This window comes from Dermochelys coriacea, chromosome 1, assembly GCF_009764565.3.
Source record: "Dermochelys coriacea isolate rDerCor1 chromosome 1, rDerCor1.pri.v4, whole genome shotgun sequence".
NCBI classification, from domain to species: Eukaryota; Metazoa; Chordata; order Testudines; family Dermochelyidae; genus Dermochelys; species Dermochelys coriacea.
The window spans coordinates 51,814,258-51,837,796 of record NC_050068.2 but is presented as its reverse complement, the minus strand read 5'-3'; the positions used below and the strand labels follow the sequence as shown (position 1 = coordinate 51,837,796).

At 45.2% G+C, this 23,539-nt stretch overlaps 1 protein-coding gene across 8 annotated transcripts in view; it reads left to right on the top strand.

Moving 5' to 3' along the window:
- The window catches only part of SMAD9 (SMAD family member 9), a 72,818-nt gene that overhangs the window by 29,844 nt on the left and 19,435 nt on the right, over positions 1-23,539 (top strand). For 6 of the 8 annotated variants that reach the window (XR_006277676.1, XM_038411728.2, XM_038411711.2 and 3 more), the window contains 3 exons: positions 1,216-1,473; positions 7,158-7,265; positions 15,941-16,162. Coding sequence is in view for 7 of the 8 variants with exons in the window: in XM_038411728.2 (XP_038267656.1) it covers positions 1,216-1,473; positions 7,158-7,265; positions 15,941-16,162 (588 nt within the window). In the remaining variant the exon portion in view is untranslated. The remainder of the gene's footprint in view (positions 1-1,215; positions 1,474-7,157; positions 7,266-15,940; positions 16,163-23,539) is intronic. The other 2 variants (XM_038411759.2, XM_043504414.1) reach the window with 1 other exon arrangement.

Below are 23,539 nucleotides of genomic sequence, written 5' to 3'. Positions count from 1 at the left end.
ATTTTAAAATTGACCTAACACTGCTAAATTCAACCTAACCCCATAGTGTAGACCAGGCCCAAGTCTATCTTGCTGCTGTTCTTACATGGATTCCATCATGAGCAACTTGACTCCCCTGTTTCTCTGGACCTGGGTTGAAATACCAGAACAAATAAATTAATTGATACTCTGAAAGGAATGCTATAGGAAAATGCTACTAGACATCTGTCTGCATTTTCAGGTACCTAAATACCTTTTAAAATCTAGTCTCTAACCTCTTCATGCCTCAGTTTCCTCATCTATAAAATTCAGGTAATTATACTGACCCCTATTGCTGAAAAGTGCTAAATATTATTTTTACTATTAAAGTGGGCTTTGAATTTGACAAATATCAAGAGTATTGAGCAAATCTCTGACTTCTTCAGCATTCCAGAAAAGAGATTGTGGGAGCCGTAATTTTAATCGGTATAAATGTGCCACTTCCATTATTTTAGGGGGGTGCGTGCATACATACTCTCTCTCTCCTTGTTGAAGACAGCTGGAATTTTGTTCATGTAGCAGCTGCAGAACTGGGTTGGCTATCTGAAAGCATTAGTCATACTGTGTAAGGAAGGGTACCCTGTTGCCACTGAAGAAAGAAGAAAGCTCAGTTGCTGAGCAGATTTATTATCCTCTAGTTCAGTTGTTCTCAAAGCCGGTTTGCCATTTCTTCAGGGAAAGCCGCTGGACCGGTTTGTTTACCTGCTGCATCTGCAGGTTCGGCCGATCGCGGCTCCCATGGCCGCGATTCGCTGCTCCAGGCCAATGGAGGCTGCAGGAAGGGCGGCCAGCACGTCCCTTGGCCCGCACTGCTTCCCGCAGCCCCCATTGGCCTGGAACGGTGAACCGCGGCTGGTGGGAGCTGTGATCAGCCGAACCTGCGGACGCGGCAGGTAAACAAACTGGTCCGCGCGCCAGGGGCTTTCCCTGAACAAGCGGCGGACCGGCTTTGAGAATCACTGCTCTAGTCTCAGTGAGGGGTGCTGGATGAACTGGGTTGTAACAACAACAAACCATGAGGATGCTGGTAAAGGGTATTTAAAATATGTTCATAACACATTTATAGCAACATTCAGAGGATAGTGTTTGTGAAGTGGCGTTTTGGTAGTGTGGTGGGTCGTGAAGACGCAGAAAGAGATACAGCACGCTAGAGTGAGTGGTTGACTAAAACTTGTACTCTCTTGTGTTTGTTTCCAGTGTTGCCTCCAGTACTGGTTCCAAGACACAGTGAGTTTAACCCACATCTCAGCCTCCTTGCCAAGTTCCGGAGTGCTTCCCTCCACAGTGAGCCTCTGATGCCACATAATGCCACCTATCCTGATTCTTTCCAGCACACTCCCTGCACCCCTTTTCCATCATCACCCAGTAACATGTTCTCTCAGTCACCGAGCAGCATCAGCTACCCTAACTCCCCAGGAAGTTCTTCTGGACCAGGAAGTCCATATCAGCTAACAGGTAAGCGGTAACGATGTCCACCTGTGTCAGTGAATGTGAATGCAGGAGGAGAACTTGCATCGTGTTTGGAGGCTGAAGCAAAAGATGGACATGCTCTGTTAGGAGGCTAAATAGATAAAAAGAAATCGAATGAGGCTCTCCTTTAATACAGCCTGTGAGCTCTGGACAAACCCAGTAGCTCTCAAGGAGCTTAGAAACTCCAGCAGGAAAGTCAGTGGAGCTTGTGAACTCCTCAAGTTCAATAGATTTGGACTTTTTCTGGGAAGGGGGACAGGGAAAGTAAAATATGAAGACATTTGTTTGTCACTTGAAGTTCATGAATAGAAAGACTTAATTCAGGCAATGAAAAAGGTAACTGATCTGATTTAGCGCCCACTGCAGATGGTGGAGGGACTCCCATTGACTTCAGAGGATGCTAAGTCAGGTCCAAGGTTCCCTTCTTTGTAAAATTCACTCATTCATGTTGCACATATTGTGAACCTCTTACTTTTTAAAGTTTCTAGGAATATATTGATACTCGTGGTGTTCAACATATGCCATGTGAAACAACTCCAAATTAACATTACTACAGAAATCTTGGCTCAGATGCTGCTCCTGTTACACCAGTGTAAATCTATTAGTTTCAATTTTGGGTTTACATGGATGTAATTCAGAGCTGAATCTTGCAGCTTGACTTTTGAGCATCTAAATTCCTATCCTTAATGTTCTCATTTGTCCTTTATTTATTTATTTAGTTATTTAGTTATTTATAATCTGACACTATGGACATAGGAAGATTTTGTTTTCCTACCTGTTCTATAGTTTCTTTTTTGCATTTTTAATCATTTTAGCTCATATTCTGGAACCTCACTGATGTACTCCCCAGAATGACAGGGTATAAGTAGAGCCTCTCTTCTCATTCACTGTGGTTCTATACCTGGGTAACTGTTGTCTTCAGTGCTCCTGATTTATACTTGTGTTCTTGGAAGATGAGGCCCATTGTAAATTACACAGTGTGAATGTCTTGCCAAATCAGCTGATCCTGAAAGCTTGTAAAACCACTTGAAAATGTAAGTGGCTTAATCTGCAAGTTTTAGCAAATTGGAGCATACGTGATTCTGAATTGGAGACAAAATTATTTGATTGCGATTCAGTCAGGAACAGTTGAGTTTATTTAATTTTAAAAAGGCTGTGGTAATTTCAGGAACCTTCAAGATGTGCAATATCTATCTGGGTAACCGCATGACCCTTTTTTCATAACCTTCATCTTCCCTTCCTTTTCTTTGTCACTCTCACTTATTGCATCTTCCCACAAATTAGGTTGTAAGTTATTCAAGACGGGCTAGCTTGTTGATGTGTTTGTACAGTGCTTAGCACATTCATCTCTTTTGTGGACTGTGAACCTCGCATTGGACGGGGAAGGGTTAACCCTACATTGTAGGTTGAGGAAGGCACACCCACTTCACTCTACTGGGCATGCTCCAGGTGCACTGATATAAAAGGGAGCAACTCGGCTCAGTTGGGGCTGACTACCGTGGAGGAAGGACATGTGCCGCTCGCCCCAGCCAAGGCTCAGCAGAAGCCCGGGACCCTAGGAGCCAGGGGATGCTGCAGCCCAGGCAGATGCCAAGGCAACCCTGGAAGCCTTGCAGGGTTCGGAGGCGCCGGAGAAAGGGCAGACTGGAGAACCTAGAGGTAACGGACACCTGACCATAACAGCAGGGATGATGGCAGGAAGCAGCCCAGGGGAATCAAACGGTGGACTGGTGAATGAGCCAAAGCCTTGAGTCGGAGCCTTGCCCCGCTGACTCAGTGGCCCGTACTTTGACCACTACCAGGGCCTTGGGCTGGGATCCAGTGGAGAGGGAGGGCCTGGACCCTCCTGCTGGGAGTGCAACCCCTCCCTCTGTTTCTGGTAGTGGTCGCTAGGCCTTACTGCCCTGCTGACAATGGCGAATTTATTGACTGTGGCCACTAAGCCTTATGGCCCTGTGGACAGAGGCAAATGTAGAGATTTGGGCCATTAGACCTTACTGCCCTGTGAGAAGGATCAGATTTCCCGACCCTGGCCACTAGGCCCTACTGCCCTGCAAAAAGGGGCAGATTGACTGACATTGGGCCCTAGGCCTTACTACCCAGTTGCAAGGGCGAATTTATGGACTCTGGCCACTAGGCCGCACTGCCCTGCTAATGATGGTGAGCGTATGGACTCAGGCTGGGATGGATGTAGGCATAAGATACAAATGTGTCCCCCCCTCACCCCCCACCGCCATTCCCTAAAAGAGGCAGGCACACTCGCCCTGCACAGGATGGGGTTTCCCCCAACCCTGTCACAGGACCCACCATTATCCTGGCCTCCCCTCCTGCAGCCCCAGATAGTCCCTCTTCCCTTGTGGCTGGTTCATGATTGCCACCAATGTGCTAACTGTCCACTTGCTGGCTCCAGACCTTTCCTCAACACCGCGGCTGCCCACATCTCTCTCTCCATGCTGTTGCCCAAGAGACATGGGAGTGGGATCCAGGCAACAGCATAGGAGAAACAACCAGAGCCAGGAAGCAGATAGTCAGTATCCTGTACCCATCCCAGATGTATCCCAGAGGTGCTTCCTCTGCTCTGATGCCTGGATCCCACTTCCCATGCCATTGCCTGCTGCCCAGGGGAAGTCAGTGTGTGTGAGGGGAGCGCTTCTGGGGTATGCGTGACCCACCTACCTTAACTCTTCTGCCACCCACTGTGAGTTGGGGCCCACCATTTGGGAAACCCTGACTTAGCACATTGGAGTCCTGGTCCTGGGCACTGCTGAAATATACGTAATAATAACATCAATCTGGATACTGCAATTCTTGCCTTTTTGCTGGTTCTGTGGTCATTTTACAAGTTAGTGTGTATTTATCCGCTATACGTGAATTCATCCTGCGTGGAGGGCCACCCAATGCCTATGTACCACTTAATTCCCACTTAAGCCCTGAAAATAGGTTTTAAGTGGTGCGCAGTGTTGGGGTTCCCCTAGAACTCCAACTATTGTCTCTTGGGTCCTTTTTTTTTTTAGTCATGTAGCAGCTCTATGCTGAATTGATCAGATTCAAGTGTAAGGGGTTGGCATACGGCAGGGGTCGGAAACCTTCAGCATTTGAGGGGGGCCGTGCCTGCGGACGGTCAATGTAAACAATAGATCTTGCAGCCTGCCAGCAGATTATCCTGGTGGGCCACATGCCAAAAGTTGCCAACCCCTGGTATAAGGCATACAACACGTCCAAAGTTACACTGCAAACTTTCTTTTATGTACGTTTACAAATTACGTTGCATTTACTATACATTGCATCCCATGTTTTGGGATTGGCTTGGTCATTTTTTGGAACCAATCCCTGTACAGCATGCTCTGTCCATGCACAACTTATTCTTTACCCCATCTTTGTTTTGGTCTTAACTTGTCCATTGTAAATGGTTCCCTGGGTGTTTTTCCCCTTACCTTAGCCAGTGCAGACTTGCTGTTTCCAGCCTGCTGATCCATTTACCTCTCTAATCCTATCTCTCACCCATGTCCAATTACTCACGTCAAGCCAGGTCAACGCAGGTCTTTTGCTGTCTCTCTGCACACGGGTGAACATCAACCTAAATACTCTTATTTGTCCTGCAAACATGTAATCACCAGTGCAACTCTACCTGTTTGTAGTCCCATTAAATTACTACTCCCAAGAGTAAATTGACTCCCATGCTTAAATGTTTGCGGGATCGAGGTCTACATCTGTGTTTTCAAACATGAAAACAAGGTCTTTGTTTCCGCTTTCTAAAGCACTCTATTCCTTCTTGGCATATAGTAGAATGGAGGATGTGTTTTCCTGTTCCTAGGCTGCTGTTCTGTAAATGAAAAAATTCAGGAATTAGGAGCGCTGTTTTTGTAGTTCATTTGTTTATTTTTCATTAGTGCATTTGGCTCTTTGACAAGAAGATCGGTCAAATTAAAAGAGAGTTGGCCCTCCCCAAAGAGTGAGGGGATGAATGCCCCCTCTGTCCTGCGTGAGCATCAGCTTGCGTCTCTTTCTGAGAGGCAGGCTGTCGTTGGTAGCCAGCAGCCAGTGCCATAGATTATCTTGGCTGGTTAAGGCTAGAGGGAAGGTGCTAGTGGAAATGATCAAACGTTTGAGAGGCCAGTCTCCCTCTGCACATACATGTGTGGAACTGCAGCCTCTGTTCTAAAATATTTGTTCTGCAAATTACTGGCCAGCCTCTGCTCCTCCATTTGTGAGAGCGGTTCTTGAGATAGTGGGGATTGGGTTAATCCCACCTGGATTAGATCACTTGTTTAAATACATCTTTGCAAATCTAGGTCCAGATCATTTCATGACCCAGAGAGTTCTGATTAACATGGTGGAAGATCTGCCAGTAAGGGACAAGGGCATCTTCTCCCTGCTAATTATGTTAGACCTATCACTAGGTGTTGGTAGCCTAGCTGTCGTCCATGGTAAGTGTGGGTGTTGCCATGACTCTTCTGTGACTGAAGAAGACATGACTCTTCCTGCCTTGTAGAATGGAGTTCCCAAAAGCTATGGGTGCTCATCATTGTACAGTTTCCCTGCTTGCTCTTTTCTGATCCTTATTTTTGTTGAACATGTATGAGCCTGATGGGAGATAGGGATACGGACTGGGATACAGAGTGATACTAGTGACTTCTACCTGTGTGCCTCCTTTCCTGTTGTCCTGCTGTAACTATCTCTTGGTTGTCTTACAGACAGATTTGTTTGGATGGGGGACAGTTGGCTGAAACTCAATCCAGATAAAGCTTATGTAAGGTTTCTGGCACCTCTTGTTTTGAAGTGGTTGTGGATGCTTTTTGCACCTCTGTTATTCCCAGGGCAAGGCTACCACTTGCTAGGCAGGTCAGGAGAATAGGGGTCATTCTGTATTGCTTTCCAGAATGGAAACTCCTCGTACAACATTACTTCACAGTGGCTATCACTAGATCTGGAAAGCCCGGTTCTGTCTAATGCAGAACTCATTACAGTTATACCCCTGTTCCTCACCTCCTGGCTAGACTATTGTAATTCATTCCTGATTGGTCTTTGCTTGAATCTGATCCGGAGGCTGCTATGGCTGCAGAATGCAGTAGCTTTCATTTGCTTCATGGCATAGGGCAAGACAGTTAGCAATGCCTGCCTTCCACATTCTGCCTGTAATCCATCTGATTCATTTTCAGGTTTTGCTGACTGTGTATTAGTCTAGGCCTGTGTGCGGCTCTCTCTCCCCCTGTCAGCGCAGTTGAGATCAGCTAATGTGTCTTTGCTCTCCAACATCCCCAGGATTTCATGTGAAGCGGGCTGGGTTCAGGGAGCCCATTTATGGAACTCCACTCTTTCCATGGAGTTTGGGTTTGAGGCCAAACTGGGGCTGGGTGCAGACTAACCAGTGCCAAAATCAAAGCTGAAATTTCTGTCATCTTGGGCCACATCCAAACTGTATTTGGAAATTAGGACCCTTCTGCCTTTGGACCTGACACAGAATCTAAACCGTAGGGACAGGTTCATCTCCAGGGATTTGAATCTGAAACAGTCTTGACCTAGAGTTTGAGGAGGGCAGGGGTTCAGACTCAGGTTCTATTTTGGACCCTTCTCCAGTTAAACTATGCTGAAGTAGTGTTGAATAGTTACCAGGCAGACCTGGGTAGAATTTACCAACTTGCTGATCTCAGTGTCTTTCTGTTTTTTAGTTGAAACACCCCCACCTTACAATGCAAGAGAAACACCAGGAAACCAAAGTGGACGATCAGTGGATGCAACAGCTGACAATCAGTTAGTGCTATCATTGCCTAATGGAGGTAAATCTGCTGCTGGAGAAACTGAAAATATACAAGTATTTGTACTGTTCCCCAGGGAAAAATTCTTAGCCAAAGAATTATTATATATTCTTCAGAGCAGGAAGGCCTATTGTTCTTTTTCGAGTGCTTGTCCCTATGTGTATTCCACATGTGGGTATGCATTTGCACCGTGCACCCGAGTCTGGAAATTCTTCAAAGCCGTGTCCGTTGGCCTGCACTGCGCAGTAGATCTCCTTGTGCTCCTGGCCTAGGGTATAAGAGGGAGTGAGGGTTGACGCCTCTCCAGTTCCTTCTTACTGCCACATGGTCTGAGTCCGACTCATGTCCTCCGTCACTCAGTTGTATAACCTGCAAAGAAAGAAAATATTTGTAAATAGTTATATATATTTTAGCTTAGTAATTAGTAGTTAAATTTATAGTTGGCATAGAGTATTTCTTTTTCCTGGTTGGGGAACCTCCTCCTCTGCTCTAGGACTGTGTTCAGATTCCCAGGATTCAAGAATTGCATCTCCTGCCCTTGCTCCTTTTCCATCAGATTGAACATCAGCGGTGCCTGTATTGTCCGGGTGAGGCATATATCTCTGCAAAGTGCAGGATCTGTTGCTCCTTCCCACCCAGAACCCAAGAAGCCTGTGAGCTTCGCCTACAAAAGCACCTGAGGGAGAAGGCTAGGTGGCTCTCATCTGTACCTCTCCTCCAAGCACATGCTTTGGAGTGGAGCCTTCAACATCTAAGTCCAAGGACTCTTCTTGTAGGGCTCCCCATGAGAGTAGAGGGCACTCCTCATGGGCACAAGGACAGATCCCCGCCGAGGACTGTCCACAAGAAACACCCTTCCTCCCTGAGCCTGTCCAGATGAGGTGAGAAGTTGCCTACGGAACCTCTGCTGATGACTCCCAGATTGGAGGACAAGGCACATCTGTAATAGTGGGCTTTGCCAGATCTGAGGTTAAGGAGGCAGCCCAGGCTTGTCATTCAGTGGCAAGAGAGGGATTTAAGAGTTCAGTGACTTAGGTACCAGGACAAAAGATTCTGATTTTATTTGCATCTGTGAGGTCACAAAAGTTAGAAGTATTAATGAAAATAAACACCATTATCCAGGTTGTAGTGATGAAGATCAAATAAGGAATGAGGGGAGGGAGGAGTGTGTAACGCAGCAAGATCTAAGTCAAAATCAGGACTGATTTATCGACTCAATTTGGGGCGAGTTACTTATCCATCGTAAAGCACTCTGTTCAGAGGCTTTAGTATTTCCATCTTTTTTTTTTTAACGTCGCATTGCTGTAATACATACTTATACTTTCTGAATAATAAGTAGCGTCACTGGTGCACAGAAAGAGCTGTACAGAAGGTCAGATCTTCATCCCCATGCTCTGTGTGGGAGACCTAGTGAAAGCTGGGAGGGTTGGAAGCCCCCAGCCCTATGCTAAAGGCTAGGGCATGGAACAGCTTTAGAGCCACTTTGCAACTATTCTTCTTTGAGTAGTGTCCCTATGGGTTCTCCACTGTAAGTGTATCTGCGTCCCTGCGCCTCTAATCAGAGATTTTAGGTAGCCATGTCATAGAATCATAGAATATCAGGGTTGGAAGGGACCTCAGAAGGTCATCTAGTCCAACCCCCTGCTCCAAGCAGGACAAATCTCCAATTAAAGCATCCCAGCCAGAGCTCTGTCAAGCCTAACCTTAAAAACCTCTAAGGAAGGAGATTCTACCACTTCCCTAGGTAACCCTTTCCAGTGCTTCACATATGGTATGCAGGCACATGTGGTTTGCCTCAAGGCTATCTAGCGCTGCGTTGGTGAACCCCCCTCAGTTCCTTATCGACCGCTCAGCTGGAGGCCAAAGGTGAACAGTTTTTTGGGTTGGTTTTTTTTTCTGCATCTTTAGCTTAAGTAGTTGTTGTTTTTGGTTCTTTTGGTCTTCTTAATAGCTAATGTTTCTGTTTATTCTGCTGGGCTAAAAGAAGAAAAAGAACTTTAGTTTACCTTTCCTGCCCTTTTGGGAGGATCCCCCTTGTCCCTCCCCCCACCCCAGGGGTGTTAAGAGGTTATTCTAACTTCTCTTGGCTTAAAAAGAGAGAGAGAGAGAGAGAGAGAGAGAGAGGAACAGGATGAGGACAGAACATCTTTTTCTGCATTCCTCACTGCTAGAGGATGATACCTCCCACTTCCCTGGGCATGTCTGGCTTTCCCAGCTTCAAGAGGTGCCTCTCCTGCAAGGAGTCGATTCCTGTAATGGACAGACACTCTCACAGTGTCCGGTACCTGGGAGAATCCCATATCCCTCAGAAGTGCTCCCTCTGCCACCAGCTAAAGTTGAGGTCTCATGAGAACTGGGAGCTGAAGTTAAAAGTCCTCCTTATGGAGAAGGCAATTCAGCTGCCATGGGACTCCAGTGCCGACCCCAGATCCTCCCCGGAGCTTTCAACTTCAAAGGAGGTAGAGATGCGGAAAAAACAGCAGATTCCCCCCATAAAGGCTCAAGCACAGATGGCCTGTCAGAGGGCTTCCCCAGTGTGATCGGCCAGCTCCATACTGGCAGCTCCGAAATGCAGTACCCAGAAGCATCAGGGTTCCTCTGCTGTGAGCTCAGCTGCACTGCTTAGAGAAGCAGGGGCTCAGGCTCTGAGGCAGTGGTACTGCCCCCTGAGGAGAAAGACAAATACCATATTGCCTCTAAAGGAGTGTCACCGAGTAAACATTTGTTACCAAATTTGACAAAACTCCCATTTAGGGAGTGCCCTGCACCTTCACAATCATCGGTACCAGCAACATATCATAGACCCTCTCTGTGGTACCAAGTGAGCCAATGTTCTGGTATCCTAGCGACCTGATGGTTGGTGAAGAAACACAATCACCATTACTCAGTATCGGGTCCCCGGTACCGAGTGCATCCCGGTGCCCGGAATCATCCTCAGCACCAGGCTGTATGCCACCAACATCTTGGTCAACGCCACGCTTACCCAGTGATGAGTCTGACAGTGACAAAAAGGATGTAATTTCCCTGGCTTCTCACCATGGCCCACTGTTACAATACAAGGGTCCTCAATTCAATCGAGCCGACCCACTATCGTGCTATGGGCCCCTTGGGCGTCTCCGCCATCCATGTCTTTCCTTCGCCTATGGCTGTATTAGGATCCTTGGGCGACGTACACATCCCACATGTCAAGGGTGTCCATTGTCTCTCAGAGAGAATCCACCAAATAGTCCCCTCCGACCTCTCTGTCCTGATCCAGTAGAGGAGGAAGCTTTGGAAGAACAGGAAGAAGGACTTGAAGGAGAAGCTACCCCTCCTGAAATCTTCTCCTCATCTTCACCAAACAAGGCTGTAATGCCCCCCCTCCATCACACGGTGATGATTTTAAGACCAAGAGGGTGGCAGATGAGCTGCAAAGTCACCTGCAGGAAGTGACAGACACATTGCAAACTGGTGAATATTCTGCACATTGCCTCGTCATCCAGAATTGCCCTCCCAATTAACGAGGTGATTCTAGATCCTGCCAAAGTCATCCGGCAGACACCAGCCTCCATTGAACCAACCTACGAGAAAGCTGACAAGAAGTACTACATCCCTCCCAAAGAGGCAGACTTTTTGTTTTAAATCCGCAACCTGACTTGATTGTAGCAGTTGTGATTAATGCACGTGGCAAACAACATCATGTAAAGTCGACCCCATACAATCGACACTGGAAGAGACTAGATCTCTTTTGGAGGAAGGCATATTCATCGGCAACATTGCAGTTTAGCGTTGCTAACCTCCAAGCTGTTATGGCCAAATGTGATTTGATTAATTATATGAAACTCAGTGCATTTGTGGAACATTTACCAGAGGTGCAGAAGGAGCCGTTTCAGGCCATTGTCAGAGAGGGCCAGTTAGTAGCTAGAATTGTGCTACAGATGGCGCTGGACACAGCTGATACAGCGATCCACTCGGTCTCCATGGCAGTGGTAATGAGGCGGGCTTCCTTGTTACTTTTCCCTGTTCCTTTTCAGTGTTGCCCAAAGAACTGCAGACGCCAGTGGAAGATATCACGTTGAAGGACCCAAGCTCTTTGTGAATAAGACGTACTCTTCTCTCTAAACCCTGAAGGATTCCCGGGCCACATTACACACTCTGGAAATCTACACTGCAGGACAAGAGAAGATACAGCTCTCAACCACAGCAGAGGTCATGACCTCCTCAGTACCCATCATCACAGCATGATTACAAACTGCAGCGCAAAAAGCCCACTGTACAAAAGCAGAAGCAGTCAGCACCTCAATCCGCATCCTCTCTTCCTGCCTCTGCTGAACACTTTTAATGGGTTGGTTGAGGGTCCAAATAGCTATTTCTTGCAACATCAGCTGCCTTCTACCTGTCATGTCCTGTTGGAAGTCGCCTGGTCCTCTTTCACAGCAGTTGGGACAATATCACCTCTGACAGCTGGGTCTTGGAGATTATTTCGAAGGGTTATGCCATTTAATTCCCTTTCCCTCTTCAGGGACCCTTTTCATGAGAACCTACTTCACCACAAAAATAGATGTATTACACTTAGGGGCCATAGAACCAATCATGATGCAACTCAGAGGCAAGGAGTTATACTCCAGTTATTTCCTGATTCCCCAAGGCAAAGGGAGGATAGAGGCCCATTCTAGATCTAAGGGCACTAAACAAATACGTAAAGGCACAGAAGTTCCAGATGATCACCCTAGCAGCCATTATTCCAGCTCTGGAGCAAGGAGATTGGGTTGCAACCCTCAACCTACAAGATACCGACTTCCACATCTCCACCCTCACAAGTCTCGTAGGGACGGTCCAGGCCATCCCCCAAACGTTGGCCAGGAGCTTTCTGCAGCTGCTAGGTCATATAGCAGCATGAACCTTTGTCACTTCAAACACCCAGATGTTCATGAGGTGTCTTCAGATATGACTCAGTTAACTCATTTCCCCGAACAGGGACAGACTACTATGCAGAGCACTGATAGCAGTTTGGTTAAAGTACTCTCTGGACAGGTTTCAAGCAGGTGTTCCATTTGTGCAACCACCACCAACGCTGACTCTAACAACAGATGCTTCCCTAGTAGGCTTTGGAGCCAACCTATGTGACCGAAAGGTTCAAGGCAAGTGGTCTTCCACAAGAGTGGTCCTCCATATTGATTCTTTGGAGGTAACAGCAGTCGGGAACGTCTGTGCACACTTTCTGCCATTCATCAAAAATACCCACACAAAGGTCATGACGGACAATATGACCTGTATGGTTTTACATAAATCACCAACAGGTCGCCAGATCTCCTTCCCTCTGCATGGAAGCACTCAAACTTTGAAACTGGTGCATCCATCACAATGTGCTCATCTCAGCTATGTATCTGCAGACTGCAACAGCTGACAGTCTGTCGGAACTGTTCTCACAGCCACAAATTGGAACTGAACTCAGAGGTGCTTCACAACATATTCACCCTTTGGGGAATCCTGACCTTTTCGCCATTTACTGAAACAAGAAACGTCCTCGTTACTGCTCCAGGACTGGCCTGGGGACACATTCACTGGGAGCCGTACTCATCCTTCTATGGGATAGGGACCTTTATATGCCTTTCCTCCATTCCCTCTCCTATCCAAAGTCCTGTTGAAAATCCGATGGGACAAAGTGTGAGTTATTCTGATTGTTCCCTTCTGGACAAGACAAGTCTGGTTCCCTTACCAAACACACATGATGGTATACCCTCTGGTTCCTCTTTGGTCCATTCCTCACTTGCTGTCTCAAAACAACAGGATGATCCTTCGCCTCAATCTGCGGATCCTCCATCTTAGTGTTTGGCTTCTTCGTGGTTCCAAGACTTAGAGGTAGAGTGCTCTGACAAGGTGAAAGATGTGTTGCTACGCAGGTGAAAGTTGACCACTCAATGTACTTGCCTACAAAAATGGAAACAGTTCCAAATTTGTTGTCATTCGTTTGTTGTCAAGCACATAAACCAGGCTTTGTCCTCTCTCTCTCTGGTTTTAGACCTCAAGAGGTCAAAACTCTCGCTCCACTCCCTTCTGGTGTGTCTTGCACCGTAACGGCCTTCCACCATCAAGTAGATTGATACTTGGTGTTTGCTTACCCGCTGATGCATAGATTCCTTAAGGCACTGGTAATCTCTTCCCGCGTATGAGACCACTCTCTCCGATCTGGGATCTTAACCTAGACTTAAACCTCCCTTTGAGCCCATGGCAACTTGCTCTTTCTTTCACCTGTCCATGAAGACAGCATTTCTAATTGCCATCTCCTCACTTAGATGCATAGGAGAAATTGCGGCCCTGATAGAATCATAGAATATTAGGGTTGGAAGGGACCTCAGGAGGTCATCTAGTCCAACCCCCTGCTCAAAGCAGGACCAATCCCCAACTAAATCATTCCAGCCAGGGCTTTGTCAAGCCTGACCTTAAAAACTTCTAAGGAAGGAGATCCACCACCTCCCTAGGTAACCCATTCCAGTGCTTCCCCACCCTCCTAGTGAAAAAGTTTTTCCTAATATTCAACCTAAACCTTCCACACTGCAACTTGATAGTACACCCCCTATTCACAGTCTTTTTTAAAGATAAAGTAACCCTGAGGCTGCATCCCAAGTTTCTCCCTAATGTTGCCTCCTCCTTCCATATGAATCAACACATCCATTCCCCTGGTTTTTTTTCCCCCCCAAAACCACATTGTGACAACAGGAAAGCCGTTCTGCATATGATAGATGTTAGAAGAGCACTAGCATTCTACTTGGACAGGACTAAGGACTTTCTTTTATTCACAGAAAGACACAAAGGCTCTGTGATATTGTCTCAAAGTCTATCCACAGGGTCTTCAGTTGTATTAATCTCTGTTATCAAGGACTCAACTTGTTGCCTTTGTCCGGAGTCTGTACGCACTCCACAAGGTCAATTTTTACCTCGGTTGCACTCTTTAAAGATGTCCCTATCTTGGAAATCTGCAGAGCAGCAACTTAGGCCTCTGCCCACACTTTCACAGAATATTATGTGATCACTGGAGATTGGGCCTCCGATGTCATCTTTGGCTCCTCAGTACTCTCTGTAGTAACAAACTCCACTCCGAAGCCCCAGCCCACCATGGGGGATACTGCTGTGAAGTCACCTACAGCGGAGCACCCATAGGGACACTATTCAAACAATAAAAAGTTACTCACCTTGTGCACATATGGGTGATCCACAACCTGCCTTCTCTTCTCTACTTCAGAGTTCTCAATATGGGGCTCTGCAGTAGAGAAGGAACTGAGGGAGGGTGCACCTACACTGTGCTAGAAAGCCTCGAGGCAGACCATGAGGGAGGGAGAGTGCATGTGCGGGCTGAACAGACCTAAAATCTCCAATTAGAGTCGCAGTGGAGCACCCTTATGGGGACACATCTTGAAGAACCATCATTACTGCAGAAGGTGAGTAACATCCTTTTTCTACGGCCTCTGGGTTGCAGTAGTGACTACAGACCTCAGCTTGCAGACCTACCGACTTGCTCCTCCCTTAGCCCACCCCTTCACCTGTCTCAGACAACCACCGTGGAGCAGTGCCTCATGGAATCTGTGGTATGAGAAGTTCCTCTGCTCTGGTTTCCTATGGCCTGCTCTGAGTGCAGTTGTTATGATTGCTCCTTGCATTGAAGTACTGCACAGACGCCAGGTTCAGGGCCTCGCTGTGCTGAGCACTATGCAAACACATATTAAAGGACAGTCCCTACCCTCAAAAGCTTACAATCTCAATTAAGACAGGAAGACACAAGTGCATGTAGCCGACAGCTGGAGGGGAGGGAGGATGAGGGTAACCAAGCTAGGAACGTGTGGGTACATATCACACCCATGTGACAGCCACCAGGTTTCCAGTCATCTTTCCTCTTCCCTCCCTCACCACAAATAAATACTCCCAGAAACATTAAGGACATCACTGATCCCTGCTCGCCACCTGCCTAGCTACTCTCAGTTGGAAACATATTGTACATTTCACAGCAGGAGTGGGTTTCACTGCTTTTTGGGTCTCACATGCCCATGGCAGGGGGACAAGTTAATTAATGCTCATGGGACAAATAAGATTCAGTTCTAATAAGCACTGAGATGGATTCTTATCCAGACTTTGAGTCTGCAAAACTTGGGGTTCCAGCAAGAACAGCCTTTTGTGTGGCATTTTGGCAGGCCATCCTGAGGTGTGTAAAAATTAAAAATAAGAAATAAAACAAAGGGATGATGCATGCAAAACCTCCTTGCTTGGCATTAGATTTAATCGCACGTTGCATGAAGGCTTAGCTCACTTTTTATTGTAAAACTGAACCAGTTTGCTCACTCCTGGCTCTTGTTTGTCAGAGATACAGTGCACATAACTGCCCGGGCACTGCAAATCTAACTCAACCTGGAAAGCTTCCAGGGGGATGATTGGGCACAGTGCAGTAAAGAATTTAAGCACAATCTCTATTTTAAGCATAAGAGTTGTCCCCCAGGAGTGTCAATGGGACTACTCAGATGCTTCCAGTTAAGCACATGCTCAAGTTCCCTAATGTTCTCCCTTTGGAAGCGCTAGTCAGCAAACTAAGAAGAAATGGAACCTGCTGTTGAGACTGCCCCTGACGAAAAGTGACTGATTAGATGGAGATCATGGTCTGAGAGTGTTTGGATAGAAAAACAAGCATTACTGTGACCTAGGCACCTGATTTATTTTATTTCCTACAGACTTTCGACCTGTTTGCTATGAGGAACCCCAGCACTGGTGCTCAGTTGCCTACTATGAACTCAACAACCGAGTAGGGGAGACTTTCCAGGCTTCTTCTCGGAGTATTCTTATAGATGGATTCACGGATCCTTCAAATAACAGGAACCGATTCTGTCTTGGACTGCTCTCTAATGTCAACAGGAATTCAACTATAGAAAACACCAGGCGACACATAGGAAAAGGTAAGAGCAAATTCCCTGTTATTGATAAGGAACAGAGCTTGGAAGAACATGGTCTAGAACTAGAAAAGTCTGTCTGTCGATTGTATCTGTCTATTTACCTAACCAACATGAATGTAAAGCCACCCGCTTGGCTTCTTTCTGAAGCAGTAGATGAGGCACTGGTTCTTTACTGGGAAGAGGGTAGCTTTTTACACAGGTTATTTACTTGGCCTATATGAAGCCCATAGTTAAAAACAAAACTTTGCTCTAACTTGGAAGTATGTGTTTTCATTTGTATTTATCAGAACTTCTGGCAACTGAGAATATTGCCATTGAAATGTCACTAAGAAAACAATTATTGGTGCCTTGTTGCTGGTTTTTCTATCACCAAAAAGCAGGTGGAGACAGGCAACACACTAACTAGCTGAGCCATAAATTTAGATAGCACTGCTAAAGTTTCCTCTGTTGCTCTTTTTTCTCTGGCAGGTTAAGGAAACCAGTCCAGTCTGATTCTGTGTTTCTGGGAACTATTACTAATTAAATCTAGGTTTCAGAGTAGCAGCCATGTTAGTCTGTATTCGCAAAAAGAAAAGGAGTACTTGTGGCACCTTAGAGACTAACAAATTTATTAGAGCATAAGCTTGCATCCAATGAAGTGAGCTGTAGCTCACGAAAGCTTATGCTCTAATAAATTTGTTAGTCTCTAAGGTGTCACAAGTACTCCTTTTCTTTTTAATTAAATCTAAGAAATCTAAGGTTCTTTTTCAAGTGATTGCCCACATGTATTCCACTTCTGGTGAAGTGCACATGTGCTCCATACACACAAAACTGAATTCTTTTGGCCAGCAGCGTCCATTGGGTCCATGCCTGGACTCTGTATGCCCTTGTCTCCCCCATCTGAGGCCGGAAAGAGCAGAGCAGTCCAGCCATCCTTCAGTTCCTTCCAATCGCCTGTGGCAGTAAGACAGAACCCCTGCAGTGTCCACTTCACTGTATATTGTGTGACTTTTTCTACTAGTGTATAAATATATTCATTGTAGATAATGTCATTAGTATAGTTGTTGTTTTTCTCTTACACCTGCTAGCTTTAAAACAAACAATTTTATTTTTTTATTTTTTATTATTTTTAGTGTCCTTTGAGGCTTCTCTGGTACCAAGATTTAGCTGCTGTAGCTGAAACAAAATCCCTGGAGTTCAAAACTTGCCCCTCCTGTGATGCAACTATTCTGCTCAATGATGAGCATTTTAGGTGTCTTTTTGCCTTGGAATCATAGAATATTAGGGTTGGAAGAGACCTCAGGAGGTCATCTAGTCCAACCTCCTGCTCAAAGCAGGACCAGTCCCCAACTAAATCATCCCAGCCAAGGCTTGTCAAGCTGGGCCTTAAAAACCTCTAAAGATGGAGATTCCACCACCTCCCTAGGTAACCTATTCCAGTGCTTTACCACCCTCAGAGCTTTTTCAGTGCTTTATCCCCATCAGAGTCTCAATCTTCCCTCCCCTTTTCCAAGAAGACACTGAAGGCTGCTACTTGCTGCAGCTCATCTCTTTTAGCAAATTCCAAATTGTGTAAAGGTTGTCCAGTTGCCAGTATTTAGTGGAAACCTCTGGTCTGTGGCAGCCAGGTTGCTAGTCACCTCTTTGATCCGTCTCGCCTTTCCTCCCTGGGAGCTTGGCATTTGGACATCCCAGCTTGCCTGGAGTTTTTGCTGTTGTTACTCCAAAGGAGATTTGACAGCTTTCAGCCCTTTCTGGGAATCCTCCAAATGCTGCTGTAATTCGTTTTGTGAAGTTTCCAGGTCTTGTTTTAAATTTCTTTGTGAAACCTCCAGCTCTGGTTGTAGGTCTTGTTTAAAATCCCACTGGACATTTTTGATTGAGCAAGTACCTCTTTTATTTGTTCTGTCTTGGTTCAACAGAAATCCAGCTCACAGTCTCTCTCTCTCTCTCTCTCCTTGGAAACTGGATCCCGCTCTTGGCATCAGTGTGGCTCCTTTTTCAACCTGAGCGCTAGTCACATTATGGGGCCCTGGGGATGTTCCAGCTGGAAGTAGAAGTTGATGGATTCTGATATTCTCTTTGATGCAGTCTTGTTTATTTACTAGGAATGTACAAAGCCCCCCTTCTCCGAATGCAGGAGGAACCCAGAACAAAAGGAGCAGTTTCTTAGTTTACTGCTCCAAGCTTCTTCAGCCCACAGCCCCAAAAAATCTATCTAGCTTTTTCCAGGGTCACATGGTGTTCATAGGCTACTGCAGGGGTGGCCAACCTGTGGCTCTGGAGCCGCATGCAGCTCTTCAGAGGTTAATATGCGGCTCCTTTCCTAGGCACTGATTCTGGGGCTGAAGCTCCAGATGCTAACTTCATGTGCTGGAGGGTGCTCACTGCTCAACCCCCTGCTCTGCCTCAAGCCCTGCCCCCACTCCACCCCTTCTCCGAAGGCTACTGCCCCTTTCCCTGAGCCCCCCATGCCCTCACTCCTTCCCCCTCCCCCCCATAGCACATGTGAAATAGCTGATTGCGGTGGGTGGGGGGAGTGGGGAGTAGGCACTGATTGGTGAGGGCTGTCAGCAGGCGGGGGGCACTGTGGGCTGCGGAGCGGATGGGGGTTGCTGACATATTACTGTGGCTCTTTGGCAATGTACATTGGTAAATTCTGGCTCCTTCTCAGGCTCAGGTTGGCCACCCCTAGGCTACTGCTTGGCCTTCTTTCTTTTTTGCCTTTCTCTCTCTCTCGCTCTCTCTGTTTTTGTCTTTTTCAGTCTTGTATCACTTCTGCTATTACCCTCCCTCCCCCATACACACCTACCAAAACAATATTCCGCCAAAAGCTTTTGGGTAGGTTCACACACTCCTTGTATTTTAGGTGGGGGTAAATACACCTATATTTTAGGAGCTCAGAGGCATGTTAATTGAAGGGTGAGTTCACACCTATCAATCTCAATCGGGGTTTTACTCAACCCACAGTAAGGTTTCCCCCAGCTCATAATATCTTCCTGCCACTTCTGTGACCAGCAAATGGATCAGCAGTTTTAACCTTCTCAAAATAAAACAAAGCATGGAGTTTTGGATTTCCTTCTCCCTCTTCATGACCACTGCTTTCTTTTTTGTTACTTCTCTCTCTGAGGGGATCTGAGTAATTGGGACATTTTAATGCCTAATGCCAGCTCTGATCTTGTCCTATAGGCACCAAGGCTACATCTACACTACCACTTTTGACATAGCTACTGCCACTCGTGGAGGTTGTTCTGTTATGGTGATGGGAGAGCTCTCTCCCACAGGCATAGAGCAGCTACACAAGTGATCTTACAACGGCGCAGCTGAATCGATACAGATGTGCTGGTATAAGCTTGCTAGTGTAGACATGGCCTAAGACTCAGTTTAAAACAGGCTCCTAGCATCTACTGAAATCAACAAAAGTTACAAGCCTAAATGCCTTTGTGGCTTTGAGCCTAATGATCTTCTGTTCTGTGACTGGTCCTCCTCCTTGTTCACAGAACCATGAATCAGCACAATTCTGTTTCTGTCTTTGCCACTAAGTCACTTGGATGACTTGCTGAAACTCTGTGTCTGGGTTTCCCCTCCGTAAAGCTGAAATAATAACACTTATCTAACTGACATTAAGTTGTCTCTGAGGATTAAGTACAGATGCCCCCCGACTTACACAGTTGTTCCGTTCTGGAACACCTTGTGTAACTCGAATTTTGCATAAGTTGGAAATGTATACCTGACCGTTACGTGCAAAAAAACCCCTCCTATTTCTAGCTTACGGAACTTTTTCCATAAGTGCGGATTTGCGTAAATCGGGTCTTGCGTAACCCGGGGAGCATCTGTAGTTGGAGTACGATTGGCACTTAGAAGATCTAAAACAAAGTATGAGCAATGATGTTGACATTTAGTCTTATAAAAGTTTTGATATAGGTCACTGATGCATTGGCAGAAACAGGAGATCTAAACTTGGCTCTGCCACAGAAAAATAAGCAACCCAACCTCTACTACAAGTGTTTCCAGGAGAATTCTAGCCTTTTAAATAGTGTCTCCTTTCCTGATTGGGATCCAGAATAATCAATAAATGTACATGCCCCGTTGTTATAATCCCAACTGCCTCTATTGCAGTGTGCATTTAAAAAAATAAACAAACTCTGAAGTGTTCAGTTATGGATTTCCCCCTTCCATTGGAATGGCTTCTGCTGGAGGACATAAAACAGCCAAATTGAACCGGACTGTTCCCTGCTGAAGATACTCAAGATTTTTGAGGTTGTAATTTATTTAGTTGCAGTAGTAAGTACTTTTTTTTTTTTTTTTTTTTTTTTTAAATGAGGGTCCAACGGAATACAACTCTCAGTGGCCTTCCCAGTCTCAAAACAATATTTTAATTGTCTCTCTAGTTCAGTCTTAGACTGATTGAAATGGTGAAGGCCTAAACCAAGTAACAAATCTGATATGCTTGGTCCAAAATCAGCATATCTGAAGGCCAAATGCAGGGATGCCATTCCTCAGACTCCCGCCTTTCTATGTATTGTCCTTTGGAACAGTTAAGATGTTGTGTTGCTTCATGAAACCCCAAATAGTTAATATTTCTTTTTGAACAGTGGAAATGAGAGAGTCATCCATTTCCAGTTTATTTGAAAATAAATAGACAGAGTGTATATAAACATACTCTAGTATAGTAGTGTGTTGCAGATCCATAAACAGCAATTGCTAGGCCTCTCACGGTTAAAATTCTCATTTGAGGCAGCTAATTCCTATGAGTTTCTGTCCAAAGGGGAAGAGTGGGAATGATCTCCAGAGCAAGAACAAAATGTGGTAAACACTAATGGTTCTCATCTGATCAGATCTGAAGATCTGTCTGTATTGATTAAAAATCCTAGAACCTTACATTAGCTTTCTTCCTTTGAGTAGATTCCTAATTGTCCATGGAGGATCCTGGTGCAGCTGAGACTCTCTTAATTTCTCTGCATTTCCCTATTCATCCAACTTGAAAGGAAAATGCCCAGAAGGAGTGGAAATACCCTAAGCACAGGACTGTAGGACAGGTCTAACAATTCATAGTTCCTAAAGCATGTCAGATAGACAGATGAAAGCTGTTGAAATGGATACAACTCTCTCTTCTGTTAACAGAAAAAACAGTGAGGAAACAAGATTAGATCACTAGGATAAGTGTATGTAATAGAATTGTCATCAAGTGTATCAGCCTGAAACTGTTTCCTGGAAATACCACATCAAAGCAAGTAATAATCCAGAGCATAGTGCAATTATCTGCTAGAAATTGGTCCAATTTCATCAGTCAAACTTCAAAAACAGACATGAGACTTCTAATCTATTTACTTTGTAGTACTGAAAAGATCTGGGGGATTCTAGGGTGCTGGATCTCGGGGATCTGAAGAGATGAACAAAATCCCATAAAAGCATGGGAACTCCTGATTTTGGGATTCTGGAAGTGAGTGCAGCTGACTGGTTGTCATTGAAGGTGCTTGTCTCCAGTGAATGCACACTGGAGAAATGGAAATACTTTGGCATTTTAGTTTCATCATATGCATATTTTGTGAATTTTTAAAAAAAAATAAAATAGTGTCACCTAAATTTTCAGAAGTGACTTACGAGTTTGGTTGTCTTTCATTTTGGATGTTCAGTTTGAGATACCCTTTAAAGGGATTTGATTTTCAGAGGGTGGGTGCTCTGCATTTTCTGAAATCAGGTCCTTTCAGTTGTCTCAAGTTGGGCACCCAAAATTACTAATATCTGCCGAAAATTTAAGCCAGAGTGAATATTTCTCTTTTTGGTTTTCTCTTCCTGCCCTGAGGCTAGTCGGTGGCAGTGTTCTTGCTGTGTCTGCCTATATCACATACTTTTATTGCCCCGTCACTGTAGTGTCTGAGCAGCTCACTGTCAGTACATGTGTTCATCCGCACAACACCCCTGTTGTTCCCACTTTACAGATGGACCAAAAAAAGAGGCAGAGAGGCTTGTCTTCATTGCAACAGATAGCTCCACAGTTACTACACTTGAGCTAGCTTAGTTTGGGTGAGACCAGCAACACTGTGAGCTAGAGATTAACTCTAGCTAGTGCCTGTGCAACATTAATTTGGCTTCCTTATGCATGTGCGTTATAATACAGTCTTTAATTACGTGATCATATAGTGTGTTTTCCACAGAACCCATCTCATTCAATGCCCAGGCTGGACCTGCTCTGGAAATGAATCAGGGCTGTGTAGCGAAGGCAACCGTTTGTATGACTCCTGCTTCATTTATTGCCAAGTTGGAAGGTGTGTGGTGAATGAGGCAGGGGACTACAGGAGAAGAAAGTACTATATAATACTTAGTAGGGCTGTCAAGCAATTAATTTTTTTTAATCATGATTGATTGCGCGCTTAAAAAAATAGAATATTAATTTAAATATTTTTGGATATTTTCTACATTTTTCAAACATACTGATTTCAGTTACAACACATAATATAAAGTGTACAGTGCTCACTTGATATTATTATTACAAATATTTGTACTGTAAAAAAACTAAAGAAATAGTATTTTTCAATTCACCTAATACAAGTACTGTAGTAAAATCTCTTTATCATGAAAACGCAACTTACTAATTCAGAATTATGTACAAAAAATAACTGCACTCAAAAATAAAACACGGTAAAACTTGAGCCTACAAGTCCACTCAGTCCTACTTCTTGTTCAGCCAGTCGCTCAAACAAGTTTGTTTACTTTTGCAGGAGATAATGCTGCCCTCTTCTTGTTTACAATGTCACCTGAAAGTAAGGACAGGCATTTGCATGGCACTGTGGTAACCAGCGTCACAAGATATTTATGTGCCAGATGCATTAAAAATTCATATGTCCCTTCATGCTTCAACCACCATTCCAGGGGACATGTGTCCATGCCGATGAGGGGTTCTGCTCAACAACAATCCAAAGTACTGTGGACTGACGCACATTCATTTTCATTATCTGAGTCAGATGCCACCAGTAGAAGGTTGATTTTCTTTTTTTGGTGGTTTGGGTTCTGAAGTTTCTGCATTGGAGAGTTGCTCTTTTAACTCTTCTGAAAGGATGTTCCACACCTCATCCCTCTCAGATTTTGGAAGGCACTTCAGATTCTTAACCTTGGGGTCGAGTGCTGTAGCTATCTTTAGAAATCTCACATTGGTACCTTCTTTGTGTTTTGTCAAATCTTCAGTGGAAGTGCTCTTAAAACGAGCAACGTGCTGGGTCATCATCTGAGACTGTTATAACATGAAATATTTGGCAGAATGTGGGTAAAACAGAGCTAGAGACATGCAATTCTTTCCCAAGGAGTTCAGTCACAAATTTAATTAACACTTTTTTTTTTTTTTTTTTTTTTTTAAATAAGCATCATCAGCATGGAAGCATGTCCTCTGGAATGGTGGCCGAA